Source organism: Sparus aurata, chromosome 1 (genome assembly GCF_900880675.1).
Source record: "Sparus aurata chromosome 1, fSpaAur1.1, whole genome shotgun sequence".
NCBI classification, from domain to species: Eukaryota; Metazoa; Chordata; class Actinopteri; order Spariformes; family Sparidae; genus Sparus; species Sparus aurata.
Genome location: NC_044187.1, coordinates 3,207,736 through 3,226,569, shown reverse-complemented (window position 1 = coordinate 3,226,569; position 18,834 = coordinate 3,207,736). Strand labels below are relative to the sequence as shown.

Here is an 18,834-nt window from a genome sequence, read left to right as displayed (position 1 = left end):
CGAGACATTTGAGGACGTCCTCGTGGGCTTTTGGAGACACTGACAAAATGTTCTGACATTTAAAGGACCAAACAAAAATATTAATCGAGGAATGAATCAATAGATTAATAGATGATGAGAATGATCAGCAGCTGCAGCTCCTTCTGATCGCACGGTGAACTTTTATTAAAGAGGATCATTTTGTGGTGAACTGTTCCTTTAACAGCAGAGATCATTAACCTGAGATCTCAGTTTAAAAAACGTTTTAACCTCGACAGCTTTCATCTTCTGCACGAAGACGAAGATGAGACAGACGACAGACGAAGAAGAACTTGAGCTCATTTTCATTTAATGTAAAAAATAAAAACAGCTGAGTCATCGATGATGATGTCACACATTCAGACAGAAACCTCAGAGGTCAAATGTCACGTTGCATCAGACAAGGCACAGAGTCGAGGTCGAGGAGGGAACAGACGGAAACAAGACGAGCAGATAAATAACACCAACAACCTCAGTGACGATACAGAGGAGGAGAAGAAGAAAGAATTAGAAAAAAGGAGAATGAAGAAGAAGATTTGGTTTGATGAGTTTCTGATGCTGTTGACACAATCGTTCATTCTCTGATGAAGAAAAATAAACAGTGAGGAAGACTCTGGTCGGTCTGGACGAAGAGCCAGTTTGAAGACTAAACTGTGATGTCACCGCGTCCCAATGAGCTGTGATGTCACCGCGTCCCAATGAGCTGTGATGTCACCGCGTCCTAATGAGCTGTGATGTCACCGTGTCCCACTGAGCTGTGATGTCACCGCGTCCCACTGCTGCTTCATATTAACTCATGTGAGGGACAGAAGGAGGCGACTTACAGACGGTTTCATCCACGTCAGTTTGTTCCTCTGCTGGAGAAGATAAACTGTCAGCACCGAGAAGATCCGAGGAAACAGGAGACACTTGAGACGTCTGACTGTGTTTATATAAAGACAAACAGCGTAAAGATCTATAAAAATAGAATATATAAAGACATGTTGTACATAATCAGTTTGCAGCTGCCACAGTGGGACACAGTTCTGACTGCTGTACATCCTCCGTCCAGCAGGAGGAGACACAGGGGTTTATATTCTAAACAGATCTGGAGTCAGTCACACATGATCAATACATCTGATCCAACAACGACTCTGATGATCTGGTGTGAACTACAGATCCAGACCCAGATCACATGATGGTACCGGCCGAGACAGAAACAGAAATATATTTAAAAAACTAAAGACTTTGGAGTTCAGATCAGACGACAAGGTTTTAAAAGTGGCTCGCTGTTCATCAAAGTACACACACACACACACACACACACACACTAGAGCTGTATAGGTTGAACTGATGGCGTTTGCATTGCTGAAATCCTGAAATATATTACAAATTATTTAAAAAACAAAAACAAACAAAACAAAACAATCAAATTTCCAGCAGAAGTGACGTTTTTCATTCATGTCAAACTTCAGAGTCACTTCTGCTGGAAATGATGTTTTGTACAAACAGAATATTAGTGTCAATAAATAAACACCAGAGCTGACAGATAATAAATAATAATCCAGAGTTGTGTTGAAGCGTCGTACAGTTTGTGTCGTCAATAAAATAACAGAATAAAAACACGCGCGTACCTCGTTATTGCAAATATGAACCTTTGTTTCCTTAAACTGAGCTGATAATTAAAACCACAGACACGTTCTTTTCTCCAGATTTCAGGTAAAAATTAAACTAAAACGTTTATTTTAGTAGCTGAGTATTTCATTGGTTGAGTTAAAACAGAGATAAAAACATTTTGTAGAGGAGTTCAATTAGACGGAAGCTCCAGATGAAGACAACGATACGACGAAGAGAACAGACACAAGTCGGATTAAAACGAGATACGACACATCGATCTGAGGCTAGCTGTGTCCCTCTGCTTCCAGTCTTTATGCTAAGCTAGGCTAACTGCATCCTACAGCAGCTCCGTACTTCGTAAAAAAAGCTACATGGCTTCAGTTCAATCAGTGATATTCGAGGAAGATGTCACGTGTGTTCTTTCCAGAAATCCTAAAAATTAAGATATTTTGTCATTATTGCTCGAGAAGGAAAAGTTGTAGAGCTACATGTTGTCGTTTTCCACGATATCTTTGTAGTTAATTAGCGACAATAACAACCTTTCAACAAAGCAAAGTGTGTTAAAAGTCAAGCTAGCACAGAGGCTAATTCATTCCAAGATGGTAAATCTGCTTCGATGTGACAAGCTAGGTATGTAGCTGCTAGTTAGCTTTCCTGGCGCTAACCAGCTAGAAAGGCTAACACTGTCTTTGTTATCTGAACCTGACACACCGTCACAAAGTTGGTTTCTGCTTCGTTATGAAGTCTGAAGACAGAAATGTAAAAAATAAAACGTCTTGTGTAGTGAAAGATTATTATTTATTATTATTATTATTATTATTATTATTATTATTATTTTGTTGTTGCATCAGGAGTAAATCTGAAGTTATGTCTGTTTTCTATAAATTCTCTGTAGCGACGTATCTTCACAGAAGCCAAACTAGGCTAGTTATCTAAATGCTAACCCCAACAACATTAACCAAAAGCTACACATTATATTCCTCTACTTGAGTTCCTTCTTTCACATTTGTTCTCCAGGTAGTTTTTTAGTTCAATCCTTATCGAGGTTTGACTCAACCAATGAGATCTTCTCCTGCTATTAAAGCTACACATGGATTATCATAATTGGACGAACCAGCCGACCAATCAGTGTGGTCGGCTGGTCGTGTGACTGCTAGCGTTAGCAATAAACGAGCTGAAAGACGTCGGCTGTGATTTCTGACTTCTCAACAGAGAAAAACTGCTAAATGTAAAGTCTGCTGTTATTTATATTTCTCTTCTCATGTTGTGATTGTGTGTCTGAAGTCTGACGGACGAGCACACGGGTGGTTTGATGACAAGAAGAAGAATATAAACCTCAGCAGACTTTCATCTCAAAGTCTAAAACAAACGAACAGCTCCACATTTACACGTCTGACGTTTTAAAAAGACTTTCACATTCTTTGTTGACAAAACAAAATTAATGTCATGATGACTTTTAGGTTATTAAACTGCATCTTGGAATAAAACTTCCTTCAGCGTTCATGTTGCTACGAGCAACAGCGAGACGTGAGCGCGTGACATTTCAAAGGCACTGAATCATTTTTTTTTTTTTTTATATAAATGCTGTTGAGATTTCTTCTTGTAAAAAAAATGCACCGACAGCAGAAACGTCTCTGTGTTTAGTTTAGTTTCTTACAATTGTCGGACAGCGGTAGAAAACATGAGCGTTCTTCACACCGGTGTTATCGGAGCTGCGGCTCACTGGAAGACGAACACTGAGCTTCATGAAATGTGACCTCACGCGTTAAAGGTGTAATCTGTAAGAAATGGACAGAATCTGAAGGTAGCTCCAACACAGCAGGTTAGCACAACCGCTAACTGCTGCTCACTCTTTAGCTGTAGCGACTAGCTGCCGTCAGTTAGCTCAGGAGGTCAGTGTGAAGACGTGATACAGCACAGAGACGATCGCCTCTGAGCTACACAGTGGTGTGAGGAGCTAGCTGGTTAGCATGCTAACTTCAGTTTTCTGGGTGTTTTAAACTCAAATTCTGAGTTAACCCTTCAACAGACGAATCACTTTAAAATACAAACATTGTAATGTTTGTATTTTTGGAACCAATGGATGATAAAGTTGCTCAGAAAGTTCTTGTAGCAGAAACGTGTTAGCATGTTGGCAGGTTAGTAAATGCTGCTGTAACAGAGCCACTCTGAGACCTCTGCCGGCCTGGTTCTCTCTGATGGCACCAGAACTCAGTCAGAACTCGTGTTCATCAGTTTATCAGTGTTGGAGCTCGACACCGGCAGCTCGACTCCTCCAGAATAAAGCCGGTGTGAAGAATGTCGGGACTTTAAAAACTGTACAAAATTAACAAAAACAATTCAAACGTGTCGTCCTGTCTCTGAGGCGACTCTGCTCGTCCTCTCAGCTGCCCACCAGAACCTCCATGATGTGATCCAGTTCAGCTAGGTCCATTTTAAAAGGCTGGTTCTGAGCGCCGGGTCCTGCGGAACCGTACCCCGACATCGTCCTGACGAGGTCGTCAGCCATCATGACGGGGGCCATCTTAGATGGCGGCGCCCCTGAGGGGGCCGGGCAGGGCCCGAGGTCGTACATGGACGTGTCAATGTCTGTGAAGAGGACGTCGTCCAGGGCGAAGTCTGTGAGGAAGGAGCCCGCGGAGGACGGGGAGGGAGGAAGAGGAGGTGGAGCAGGTGGAGGGGGTTTCTCTAACCTGCTCTCCAGCCTCCTGAAAGCCCCGCCCCTCCTCCTTCATGACAACATCGAACAGAACCCGAGCAGGAGGAGGAGGGGGGGGACGGCGGGCTGGAGGAGGAGGAAGACGAAGAGGAGGGACAGAGCTCCTCGATCTCCTCCAGGGCGGAGGAGAAGCTGTCTTTAGGCGAGGGGGAGGGCGGCCTCAGGGAGTGGTGCAGGTGGTGGTGCTGGGTGGAGGACGAGGGCGGCAGGGTGAAAGAACATGGGCATGTCCTCCTCCAGGAGCGAGGCGGGAGTCAGGCAGGAGTCCAACGCCGTCAGGCCCGACAGAGACGATGGGAGGATGCTGAAGGAGGAGGGAGGAGGCGGAGGCTGTCGGTAGCTCTCGTCCTCACAGGTGGCGGCGGCAGCGACGGGCGGAGCGGCGGAGAAGAAGAAAGCGCCGACGCCTCCTTCCTGCCTGAAGTCGTCGTGGATGCGGCGGATGATGTTGTTGATGAGGACGCGGCGCTGCAGGCCGAGGTCGGCGCCCATACGAGGACCGTACAGCTTCATGAGGGACATGTTGAGGACCGTCTGCCGCTGCAGCGTGAAGGACGCCTGCGACATGCCGCCGACCGCCAGAGGACGCACGACTTCCTCCAAACCGTCCTCGCCATCATCCAGTTTCCGCTTCACGCCGTTACCCAACATAGATCTGTGGAGCAGAGACACACAGCTCAGACACACTTCCTGCTCCTGCTGCTCACACCAGTTACTCTAACTTCTGGGTACTTTTCACAACACTGTGTGTGTGCGTGTGTGCATGTGTGTGTGTGTGTGTGCATGTTTGTGTGTGTGTGTGTGTGCATGTGTGTGTGTGTGTGTGCATGTTTGTGTGTGTGTGTGTGTGCATGTGTGTGTGTGTGATGGTCAGGATGGAAGTCGCCTGTTTCCTGTGTCTTTGTTGTTCAGGGAGTCAGAAGGTGTCAGACTCCCACCCAATCAGCTGATCACAGCTCACATGGGAGCAGGTCAGCTGACACACACACACACACACACACACACACACACACACACACACACACACACACACACACACACAGCTGTCATCAGTCACATGTCACGTTTCTAACTTTTAGTTTCAGTCTGTTTTATTTCTCAGGTCAAATGTAGAAACACGTGTCCACACACTAAACTCTGATCTCAGTTGTTCCGAACATTAAAATAAAGTTAAAATACAAAAGTACATCAAAAATCTACAGAGCTGGAGTAAATGTACTCAGTTACTTTCTCCCACAGTGTCAGACGTGTGTCTGTGACGGTGCAGCTGTTGGGCCGGAGCAGGAGCTGGATTTGAACCTGTGACCTCGCACACACACACACACACACACACACACACACACACACACACACACACACACACACACTCTCCCTCTTTCTTACATGTGATCGTCTCCCTCCTCCTCACCTCTGTCAGCCCGTGTGGGGCCCCTCTGAGGGACCATCTGCTGCGACACCCGGAGAGGACGAGGTGAAGAGGTGACGGGCGAGAGACATAAGAACAGACAGAGAGAGAGAGAGACGTGGGGGGAGGAGGCACACCATGTCTGACTGACTATAAAACTGAAAATCAAACTGTGTTGTGGTAAAAACTGCATTTGAATCAGCAGAGTGAGGTTTAACATGTCCTCCCCCCCCTCCTCCTCCTCCTCCTCCCCCTCCTCCTCCCCCCTCCTCCTCCCCTCCTCCTCCTCCTCCTCCTCCTCCTCCTCCTCCCCTCCTCCTCCCCTCCTCCTCCTCCTCCTCCTCCCCCTCCTCCTCAACAAACTACTCCTCCTCCCCTTCTCCTCCCCTCCTCCCTTCTCCCTCCTCCTCACTCCTCCTCTCCCCTCCTCCTCCCCCCCCTCCTCTCCTCCCCCTCCTCTCCCCTCCTCCTCCTCCTCCCCCTTCTCCTCCTCCCCTTCCCCCTCCTCCTCCCCTCCTCCCCCCCTCCTCCTCCTCCCCCTCCTCCCTCCCCCCCTCCTCCTCCCCTTCTCCTCCTCCTCCTTCTCCCCTCCTCCTCCCCCCCTCCTCCTCCTCCCCCCTCCTCCTCCTCCCTCCTCCTCCTCCTCCTCCTCCCTCCTCCTCCTCCCCCTCCTCCTCCCAACTACTCCTCCCCCCCTCCTCCTCCTCCTCCCCCTCCTCCTCCTCCTCCTCCCCCTCCTCCTTCCTCCCCTCCCCCTCCTCCTCCCCCTTCTCCTCCTCCCCCTCCTCCTCCCAACTACTCCTCCTCCCCCCCCTCCTCCTCCTCCCCCCCCCTCCTCCTCCCAACTACTCCTCCCCCCCCCTCCTCCCTCCTCCTCCCCTTCTCCTCCTCCTCCTCCTCCTTCTCCTCCTCCCTCCCTTCCTCCTCCTCCCTCCTCCTCCCAACTACTCCTCCTCCCCCCTCCTCCTCCTCCTCCTTCTCCCTTCTCCTCCTCCTCTTCTCCCCTCCTCCCCCCCCCTCCTCCTCCTCCCCCTCCTCCTCCCCCCTCCTCCTCCCCTTCTCCTCCTCCTCCTTCTCCCCTCCTCCTCCCCCCTCCTCCTCCCCTCCCCCCCTCCTCCTCCTCCCGCCCCCTCCTCCTCCCTCCCCCCCTCCTGCTCCTCCTCCTTCTCCCCTCCTCCTCTCCCCTCCCCCCCCCCCCCCTCCTCCTCCCAACTACTCTCTCCCCCCCCCTCCTCCTCCTCCTCCCCCCTCCTCCTCCTCCTCCTCCCCCCCCCTCCTCCTCCTCCCTCCCCCTCCCCCTCCCCCCTCCTCCTCCTCCCTCCTCCTCCTCCTCCTCCCTCCCCCCTCCTCCTCCTCCCTCCCCCTCCTCCTCCCCCTCCTCCTCCTCCCTCCTCCTCCTCCTCCTCCTCCCTCTGCCAGCTGTCTGTCTGCTAAAGTCAAAGTCCAAAGATAGTTTGAGAAACGCTGCGTTTGTGGAGAAAAAACAAAGTGTTTGTCTCCGAGATCTGACACGTCAGGGGTGTGTGTGTGTGTGTGTGTGTGTGTGTGTGTGTGTGTGTGTGTGTGTGCGTGTGCATACCTTTCCTCTGACTGAACTATCAGAGCTGGTGTTGTGTTACAGCCACCTGACCAGGTGACCTCACACACCTGAGGTCTCTTTTTGTTTTGTTTTTGAGTCGTAAATTATTTTCTAACCTCAGGATGAGTTTTCAGTTGGTATCACTGCAACAACTGATTATTTTTATTATCCGTTAATCTGCAGATTATTTCCTCTAATAGTCTGAAACCTGGAGGTCAGTTAGCATGTTAGCACGTCCTGTCCCCTCGCCTCACAGTCTGAATCTGCTGAATGTGTTTTCAGTTAAATGTGTGTAATAAGGTGAACATATAAAATCATCATTAATGTCTCACAGTTTAATCCTGAAGCTCTTCATGTGTTAAAAACAGTCAGCGGTTGCTAACGAGTGTCTGAATGAGACTACAGAGGTTGTCGGGGACATTAAACGTCCTCACAGCGAACACGGAGACTCATCTACTCACTAGTCCGTCTTTACAGCCACTTTAGTTACACACTGTTCTAACTCTGACTTTACAACTTGTACATTGATCAGTTTATAGAAAACCTGGATAGTAATTGTGCAGTAAGACTCTTAGTGGTGGTGACGTTTCAGTCATGTGACCGTGATGTCGTCTGTTTGTAGCCTAGCATTAGCTTCTTACTGCTACACAGTTAATTTAGCTTCACACATCACAGAGTGGAGTTCATCTGTGGAGATTATCTGGATCAACAGAACCTGGACGGATCAGAACCCAGTTCAGTGATCCCACAGAGGAACCAGAGAGATGCTAACTGCAGCTAGCTTCACCGTCTCTACACGCTCTGTAGTTTGACTGAGACAAACACACTTTGTTTGATGACATCACAGCTTCCTGCAGGCCGCTGTGACATCATCAGCTCTTCACTGTTGGGACAAAACCCACATTTTCACTCGTGAGAAGCAGAAACCTTCTGATCGTTAATCAATTATCAGAGTAGACGCTGATGAAATTCTCTGACTCTTCGACTCAGTGATCGATCGACTCTCTGCTGTAATATCAATAAAACTCAGCGGTTGTGATTTTAAGACACATTTCGGTCGTTTGGTTTCAAACGTGTGTCTCTGAGTGTCGACGCAGAGAAAGTGTGTCACTCAGTACGTTTACATGCACAGCTTAGTCAGATTACAGCCATAGTTCGACTATGCTGCTCAATCAGACAACTGCAATTATCCGAGTATACATGCCGGTGAGAAAATCGAATTACTGGCCGAAAGCATGTCATTCCCCGGTACGCTAGGTGGCGCTGTACCCATTTCAACTAGTGTTAACGGCGCACCTCCGGCTGACCTCTTTACGTCACCAGCTGCCTCGGCAAGAAAGATGGCGTACGAAGAGCGAGAAGAAGCTACATCTTTGTACACTTTGTATATGTGTACATGATAATTACACCAACTAGGTGCACTCTGGCGCTCTTTCTTGCGGTGATTTCGGAGGAAAGCCGCCGCCGCCGCCGCCGCCGCCGCCACCGCCACCGCCGTCCGTCTACTTCCGGCTCACGGCCCCGGGGAAAAATCTCGCGCCTGCGCAGAATGCAAAATCCGATCCGATCCGCTGGAAACGTATACATGCAGGAGTAATGCGACTTTCAATCGAATAATCTACGTGGTGTAATTCGACTATGAGAAATCCGATCCGGTCCGATTTTAGTCAGACTAAGGTGTATACATGCATCTTAAAAATCCGATCATAGTCAGACTAACGCAGTAATTCGGTTTTCTTGAGTGTCATGTAAACGCACTGACTGTCTCACGGTGCTGATCCGGTTCAGCGAGCAGCAGCTGCCTCCGTCACAGGAATGTTGTTTCTCAGCAGGCTTCAGTGTTCAGTCATCCTCCAACAAACACCGCCATCTTTCTTTATGTTGTCTGCCTCCTGCAGGCAGATCTGCAGGAGCTGCATCCTGTGGACTCAGACGGGCCTGATCGGATCTTCAGACCACAGATGGAGGCTCTTGACCTGATGATCTATCTATCTATCACGTTCTGACCTCTTAAAGACTCATTGATTAATCGAGAGGAGAATGAATAATGACAATCGATGGTCTGTTGCGGCTCTACAGGCCTCAGGTTTGTGTCAGTGAGGAAAATCACGGACTGTGAGTCAAAACTTTTCGTTAACTAGTAACTTAAGTGGAAGTTTAAAGCACCTGAGTTTGGAAATACTCAAGTAATGTACCTGAAAATTGTCCTTAAGTTCAGTAATAGAGTAAAACTGTACTTAGTTACATTCCTTCGCTGGTTATTCTCAACGCTGACACCAAGATTTCTCCCTGATTACTACTGATCTTGCTGACGTCTCACCGGAGGAGAAACTGTTGGATGATGACAGAGTTTTCTGTCTGTTTGTCAAATATTAAATCAACAGCAAACTATTTTGTTAATCGATTAAGCAGTAACTTCTCAGATTCTCAGACGTGGAGATGTTCTGGTGTCTCTCCTCCTCCGTGACAGTAAACTGAATATCTCTGAGTTGTGATCAACTGATCGACCACCTGAACAGCGAGTCGGTCCGATCACACGGAGCAGACGTCCGACTCCGTCCAGGTGTTGGTCCTCTCCGGTTCAGTCCGACACTTTCACACTGTGTGTGTGTGTTGAGCTGGCTGACAGTCGGCGTGTCGGCCTGACGAGCAGGAATGTTGCTGCTGACTGAACTGATCACAGTTACAGCGCTCAGTCACACACACACACACACACACACACACACACACACACACACACACACACACACACAGACGCTTTATTGTTTTACAACCAATAATCTATAATCTATACTTCTGTAAACGTTCTCTGTCACACACAGCTGATCTTTTGACACTGTCGCTGTGTGTTATTAGTTGTAACTGTGTAATAACGCAGGACGAACTTCCTTGTTGCTGCTGGTAACTGATGTGTGTCTGCAGGGAAACAGAGTCCAGGAAGTGAAGCTGGACTTTACTCACACAGAAGAAATCCTGTGTGTTTGCTGCAGGACGTTCCCCGCTGTGTGTGTGTGTTTGAGTGTGTGTGTGAGTCATCATGTACAGTGTGTCACTTCAGCTGAAAGATGAAACGTAAATACAACACGGTCTCTCATTTCAAACAGAAACGTCCTCGTCTGTCAGTCCACGATGAGTCAGTCAGCTGTTCTGTTTCAGTCCGGTGTGACCGAAGAATACGAGAAACAAAACCTTCGAGAAGTCGTCCTGCGCCTGAGAATGTGTGGGAGGTTTGTCAAGAGAGTGAAACCAAAACAACGTCAGATATCTAACCCCAGAGAACTTACAGGAACTGTGAGAACGACACAAGAGCCACAGCAACTAGTGTCTTTATGGATGTGTTGACCTCCTGCGGCAATAACACCTGATCATCACATCATTTCTGAAACAAGCAGAAAATACTCCTCTCATCGGGCTAACATCTCCTCATTAAATAATGTCTTTATGATTGAGAAGTTGCCTCAGCCAACTCTACTGATAACTGATTAATCATTTAGTCATTTATTTAAAGCCAAAATGTCAAATATTGGCTTGTTAAATGTGACGATTTGTCTTTCCTGACAGTAGCTGAAGAATCGTTGTGTTTTGGACAGAAGAAGCAGTTAGAAGACGTCACTTTGGGTTTTTCTGAGGCGTTTTCTTTAGACATGAAGGAATAACTGTGAAGATAACCAGCACATTAATGGATATTTATGGTTTAATAGTTTTCAGCAACAGAGCGTCGGTACCGACCAGACTCACACCTGCTGCGTGACGTTTACAACTGCAATAATCTGGATGTGTGTGGTGGATAAACACAAATGAGTCAAACTGCTCTCTGCTGATTCAAATCTCTCTCCGTGACTCAGACAAGTGGTTTTAAAGTTTTCTTCACTTTCTGTTTCCTCTCGCTCTCTGACGCTCTCCTGGAAGTTTTAACGACGGGCGATTAAATGAAACGTCACCTTGAGTCAACTTAATTAATGTAGGTGAACAATTGAACAGTGTATGAGACAGGTCAGGCTGCTTTTACACATCTGTTGTCTCTTTAAAGCCTCACAGAGCTGCTAACACGGCTGCAGACTCTAAGTCGTGTTAACTGAAAGAGACGATCATCAACAGATTGATTCATTATAGTTTACTGATGTGTTTTTGCTGCAGCACACAGAGAGAACACACAGCTGCTCCTCCTCCTCCGGCGTCTTCCACATCTCGTTCTCCACCCGGCGCCTCGGCCGGCTCCGGTGTCAGAGCGCCGTGTAGCCGCCGTCGTGCAGAGTGTGTGAGTCCAACGTCAAAGTTGTATAATACACACAAAGTGCTGATTGTGCTGCGAGCAGAGCGAACGTCTGTCAGTCTGCAGCAGCTCTCGGCGACTCCGCCTGCTTTACTTTTTAAACTGCTGCTCGACCACATTCTTACAGCTCGGCTCTGCAGCAGGAAGCGGACAGCACGCCGACCTTTGACCCCGCGGCTGCTGGTGTGTGTAAACACAACCCCGGGTTACTTCTTCGCACGCTGCCTTCACCACGCTGCTGAGTTTGTCAGAGACATAAACGCTTTACGAGGTGCAAAACATTGATTATTGCATCGACTGATAGATTAGTTGTCTGGTCAGAAAATGGTGCAATAGGTTGATCAGTGTCTGGTCCAAAACACAAAGATATTCAGTTTACTGTCACCGAGGAAAGAAAACAGTAAATATTCACATTAAGAAGCCGAATCAGACAGTTTTAACTTTCCTTTTCTTGAAAAATGAGTCAAACTGATTCATCGATTATCAAACTAGTCAATTAACCGACGCAGCTCGACTGTTTTTGATTCAAACACACTGATGCCTTTCAAACTGAACTTCACCAGTAGATTTGACATATGAAATAAAAAAGCAAACATCTGTATGTTAATATAAATGTTTTTTGCGGCTGGCTGGACATTAAACTACATTTGGACCTCCAGATGTTTTTTGCCAAAGAACAAATACTAATATTTTTTAAATCACAATAACTTTCCGTTGGTCTTTAAATATATAGGATCATTAATTAGAAAAGAACTGAGTATATGACACGTTTATTCTATTGATTCTCTAAAACAGATTATTATAAATAAATAAATCAAAGGAGCACTTTGTTCTTATTGTGAAATATAAGTTAAGTAGAAGAAACCGTTTCCTCTTTGACTGATCTTTTTTAAACAAACTGTCTTTGTTTTCATCACTGATATTGTTTTACTTTGTTTACATGTGGCGGACCCTGCCACCTTACTTTCCTCTGACAACAGCTTGTTTACTCGCTTATGGAATAAAGTTTGCATCATTACCTCGTTAATATTGTAAATATCAAAATTCTGATCAACTTAATATTCACAAAATAATAATACAAACTTTTCTCTCCATGAGTGAATTAACAGGGCTGTTTGGTCCCAGAACACTGTTAGAAGCTAGACATGTGGCAGGGTCCGCCACATATAAACAAAGTGAAACAGTATCAGTTTGTGTAATAAGTTTGTTTTAAGACATAATAAATGATGAATGAACTACAGACTGCTCCTTTAAATACCTACAACAACGTTATTGTGTCCTCAGATCTGCTGTCCTCATGTGTCGGTGTATAAATCAGTGTTTAATGACCGGCGCACTGATCCCAGAGCAGCGCTGTCAGAGCAGCAGCTGGTCTCCACAGACCCTCCGGGACGTCCAGGGCCACCGGCTGCTCTCCGCCACCTGTCCCAGCCGCGGCGCACCGCCCCCCGGCCGCAGCCTGCACGCAGCGCCGGGAGAGGACGCGGTGGTTTTTAATCTAAAACGTCAGAGTTTCTAATAATAAACGTGTTCCGGGTCGGAGGTGTAACGTTACACACGGACTCCACTCCGGTACCGTTATTAATGCCGTTAAACAACGGCAGCTTTCTTCTTCGTTAGTTTCAACTGCCCCGCCGGGCAGACCTCCCGACCCCGCGCGGACCCGAGGCTGCCCGGGCCGCGGCAGCAGCACAACTTTGTCTACATTAACGGTGTCGGTTCGGTCCGGGCGGCTCTGTCACTCACCACATGTAGCGAGTCCCATCCAGGGGCTCCTCCGCTGGCTGCATGGGTGTCGTCGGTGAGGCCAGGAGCGCAGAGGAGCGGAGCGGCGGGCCGTCAGGAGGAGGAGGAGGAGGAGGAGGAGAACATGGAGGACAGGCGAGCCGTTAGTCCGTTTGTCTGTCTGTTTCTACTCCGCCATCGTCCCGCGGCTGCCTCGACCTCAACACTCACCGAGCTCCGCACACAATGGCGAAGTGGAGCGGCGGAGGGAGGAGGAGGAGGAGATGTGTCACCGAGGAGTCAAGACGGCACCAACCGCCGTTAACACTACGTCCGGTAATGGACTTCAAAATAAAAGCCGTTTCCGTCGCAGTTGGCTGAGCGAGCCTTTCAGAATAAAACATGTGGTCCATCAAATGGTTTATGTGTTCATCAAGAAAATACACAGACAGAAACGACAGGATGATAATTCATATTCTGAGATACTAATTCATTATTCTGAGATATTAATTTATTATTCTGAGATATTAATTAATTATTCTGATATACTAATTCATTATTCTGAGATACTAATTCATTAGTCTGATATACTAATTTATTATTCTGAGATACTAATTCATTATTCTGAGATATTAATTTATTATTCTGAGATATTAATTAATTATTCTGAGATACTAATTCATTATTCTGAGATATTAATTTATTATTCTGAGATATTAATTTATTATTCTGAGACATTAATTCATTATTCTGAGATATTAATTTATTATTCTGAGACATTAATTCATTATTCTGAGATATTAATTTATTATTCTGAGACATTAATTCATTATTCTGAGATATTAATTTATTATTCTGAGATATTAATTTATTATTCTGAGATATTAATTTATTATTCTGAGATATTCATTAATTATTCTGAGATATTCATTTATTATTCTGAGACATTAATTCATTATTCTGAGATATTAATTTATTATTCTGAGATATTCATTTATTATTCTGAGATATTCATTCATTATTCTGAGATATTCATTTATTATTCTGAGATATTCATTCATTATTCTGAGATAATAATTCATTATTTTGAGATACGGATTTATGATTATTTATCATTTTAATCTGGTTTCTCATTATTCTATTATGTAAAGTTGTTATTGTGAGACACAACATCTTAACCACGATAGCCTGCTGTAATATTTGTCATGTTTGTCATAACTTCACACACGTTTAGGCTACATCTACTTTCAGGAGGGGAGATATAAGAAAATAAGCCTTTATTTTGTAGGTTAAGTGGAAACGTCCGCCATCCTCCTGTGACTGTGGAGTTGATGCAGCACTGACAGACTGATGGTTCCCTGTGGAACCTTGATGAGGACACTGAACACATCACACAGGAGACCAGGTGTCACCCAGCAGCTTTAATGAGGATAATATTGATCTGATTCATGTATTGTGGCCTTCAGAGTTACCTGATGCCAGACAGACACAACTGCAGCGTGTAGCAGCATGTCACAGAGAACTCTCCACCATTAATGTAGTTTTTATATGATTCCCCTCACTGATCATTCTTCAGGGTTAATGATCTGTGAACGGTTAACTGACAGAGTTTTGACTTTAAAGGACCAAAAGCAGAAGAAGTTCTCAGAATCAGCGTGTCGGTCCGGTCAGCTGTGGTGGATTCAGAGCAGACAGAGTCGTGGCTGCTCCGAAACACTTCACTATCTCTGGAAAACTGTCCTGACGACTTCACGGAAACATTTCGAATGTTACACAATTAAAATGTGAATGGATGGTTTTCCCTCTGCAGCTGGGTCGAGACCAACAAACTGAAGATGGATGGAAAGAGTTATTTTGGTCACAAGTCAAAGTCCTGCTTTCTAAACTTTATTTAAGTCAAAACATTAAAGTATTAGAATTAAAATCCAGTTAAAGGGGATAGTAAAACTACTCATTATGCATTTTAGTATGATCCGACGATATAATTGGAATTCTAATTAATACCTGAATGTGTAACTTTAATGTTACAGCTGGTGAATGTTGAGCTCATTTAACTTTATAAGCTGTTATGAAGCTTATGAATCTACAAACAGGCAGTAAATCTAAAGTCTTCTCTTAACCTTTAATATTGACTGCTTATTGATCTCTTAGATGATGACATTTTCTATTATTAATCTGAATGAAAGTAACTAAAGTTATCAGATAAATGTCGTTGAGTAAAAAGAATTGTAGACGAGCAGAAGAAGCAGGAAATGGAAACTAAAGTAAAGTAGTAAGTCTCTGTCAATAATGTGAAGTAGAACAGATTTAAAAGTTGTTAGATAAATGTTAGCTTGTCGACCTTCAGAGGTTCAGCGGTGTGTCAGTGTTTCTCACAGTGTTGGCCACTGCTCACTGACTCCAGGTCAGCCTCTGTCACAGTAAACGTCCCAGTGTTGGCCGCTGCTCACTGACTCCAAGTCAGCCTCACTGTCACAGTAAACGTCCCAGTGTTGGCCACTGCTCACTGACTCCAGGTCAGCCTTTCTCACAGTAAACGTCCCAGTGTTGGCCACTGCTCACTGACTCCAGGTCAGCCTCTGTCACAGTAAACGTCCCAGTGTTGGCTGCTGCTCACTGACTCCAGGTCAGCCTTTCTCACAGTAAACGTCCCTCAGACAAACCTTCACTGCAGGTTCTGCTGCTGGTTCTGCTGCTGATGATCTCAGGAGACGGGTTCTGCTCAGAGTTCTGAGTCCAGCTCAGTGAGTTCTGCTGCAGCGTCTCCTGTGTGAACGTTTGCTGTCCGACTGTCGTCTCTCCTCCTGCTGAGCGAACAGCCACAACTATGTGAAGCATTCCAGCCATCTGCTGCTGGTCTGCTGTCAGCTGTGCACGTTAAACCGAGAGGGAAACACTTCCATTCACTCTCAACATTAAAGCCAAAATTACCTTTATTCTGAAAAGCTCTCTGTGTATGTACAAGAAGGCTTCTTTTTAACCTAGAGTCCTAAAATTAACTTAACACCACAAGCTGTGAGGCTGGATCATGTTAAAGTACACTTAGATATCTTTACCCATTAGCTTGGCGGTTGTCTTGCTAATAGTGTATTCCTCTTAATTTAACAGTTATATCAGTGAACAATGTTCAGATTTGTTGAAAGTAACCAAGCTAACAAGTTTGTTTCTTGTGAGTTTTTGTCACTGTGGTTTAGCGATGTGGGGGATGGGATTTGCTGTTAGCTAGCTCGGTAGCTAAAGCGCTCTGTACAAGTTGCTAATTTAGTTTAATCCGAGTTCATGTTGCTTTGTTTTAGTGACAGTTTAGCGCTAGTACCAAAAGACACATTTAGTCATGAAAGTTCACTTTGTAAAATGAGTCGAGCAAAGAAATGAACATAAATAATCATTGTTACTGGCATTGGTGAGAATATCGAGTCATTTCAACACAGGTTATTGGGGATAAAGTGAAGGAGCCGGTGTTTAGTTCTCTTTCTTTCTGTAAATTCAGGTTCAAGTCTGTCTTCTGGCTGCACAGATACTGGGAGCAGCTGCACAGTCGGATACGACTCTGCATCTGCAGCTGTCTGGAGAGTGAGCTGACTTCCTGTGTGTCTGCCAGCAGCTCGTCCTGACGTCACGGCCGACTCTCTGCACAGGTAAACTGGTCGGACGAGTTCGACCGAACAGGCCGATTCTCCAAACCCGCCCTGGGCTTCGTCCTCCTGCAGGAGTGTTTGTGGAGCTGCTGCAGCTGTTCAGTGAGGTGTCGGTCAGGCCCGAGTGAGGCAGAGCGTGAAATAATTGCAGCCAGATGGCCAGAATGAAAAGAAAGAAAAAAAACCCAGCACCAGCAGCTGATCCCCTTTAAATGAACATATGAGTAAAGATATGGAAATCCTCTGAGCTCCAAACCATCAGAGGAACATGACAGCAGCTACAGACTCACACATGTGACTCAGATCGCCTGTTCTCTGATGAACTATCTGCACCAGCCAACACCCTGCTGAAAACAACAGACCAGACCAGCACCAAAACACAGCGTATGCTGGTCACCAGCAAGACCAGCTGTTGTTGTGTTCTGGTCTGTGCTGTTGTTTTCAGCAGGGCAAGAAGAGACAGATCAGAGTAACAAAGTCAGAGTCAACTCTTTTTAAATCATTAAAGCATTAATTTAGAGTGGTGTTGGAGTGTTATTGTGACAGGAGAGGATGACTCCATAAATCCTCTTGAATCCTTAAAAAAACATGTGCAGAACTTGCCTTCGAAAAATCATATTTTTAAGTTTTCTTCAGTATCAAAGTAACTCAGTGATAGTTGGCTGCACACCCACAGGTTCACAGCAAACAGGAAGTGCTAATAACTAATTCTGCAAAGTTTTGATGGAGTTTGGGAGTTTTGTTTTAAGTCCTCAGGTACTTCAGGTATTTCGTAGAATGCTGTAATGCTGTTTTGCTGTGAAGCTCCAGAATAAAAGTAACTGGAGCGGATCAGTTTACCTAACAGATATAAGACAGATTACCAAAGTATTTTTCAGATTGCTTCATGAAGTCACTCCTCAACCTTCAGACACTGAGTCGGACATCCTCTGCTGAGAAAAGTTAAAGGTGCATGTCCACATTCTTTTGGCCAAGCAGTGTTTCATGATCAGAGGTAAAAGACGGACGGACCTGTTCCTGTTCATCATCAGAGTCTCCACAGAACCCGCCGGGCATCCTGCACCACTTAATGTTTACTCTGTTGCCATGGATATGAAAACCTCGTCTCTCCAGGAACTAACCTGCCAAGAAGAGGTCATTAACTCGAGGATACCTCAGTCCCAACAGTCGTCTCCTCTCTGCAGGGACTGAGGTCCAAACAGGAAGTAGCAGTCTGAGGTTTCAGGGAGTGAGCGTCCATCAGCCGACTGACTCGGAGCTGCTGCCTGGCAGAGAGGAGGTCGGCCTGGTGTCCACGGCTGAGAGCAGAGGTGCTCCGAGAGGAGAAGACATACTAAAGTCTAACTGCTCTCAACGGTACGGAAGCCCAGAGGGGCCAATTGAATCCACGCGACCCCGTTTCTACTGTAAGTCCCATTTAAATCGTTGTCTGTGTTCATGACTTCAGAACTGGCTGGAAAACAAAGTTTTTCCACGATGAGTTCCTTATTTTCTGTCCATCACTGAAAACATGTGACATAAAAATGTTGTGTTTTATTTTCTTCCACACATGAAAAACAAAAGTCTCCTGAAAAAGAAAATCTTCTGTTTCTCAAACAACACACATTTGTTTTGTTTTAATCCTGAATTTATTTTTTTACGTTTTCAGATGTTTGTGATAAACTGAAGAGTTGAACAAAATGCAAAATGTTTCTTAAAATATGTCATTTCTGCCGTGACCTTAATAAAGAACGTTTTCCAAATGTTTTGCGAGTTTGGGTCGGCCGTCTCTGGTGCTGATCCAGACCCTCTGGAGGAATCAACACCCAGAGCCACACCAGGTTCTGCTCTGATCCGGAGAGATGACTCTGTAACTTGTGGGATGTTTTTCTTTTTACAGTG

At 45.7% G+C, this 18,834-nt stretch overlaps 1 protein-coding gene across 1 annotated transcript; it reads right to left on the bottom strand.

The window, feature by feature from the left end:
- Positions 1–311: 311 nt before the first annotated feature.
- LOC115593061 (SERTA domain-containing protein 2-like) lies at positions 312–13,645 on the bottom strand. Its single transcript, XM_030436395.1, is given in 4 exon segments — positions 312–4,320; positions 4,323–4,548; positions 4,550–4,988; positions 13,337–13,645. Coding segments are annotated over 3 exon segments (984 nt in total). The 5' UTR covers positions 4,985–4,988; positions 13,337–13,645; the 3' UTR covers positions 312–3,997.
- Between the last annotated feature and the right edge of the window lie 5,189 nt (positions 13,646–18,834).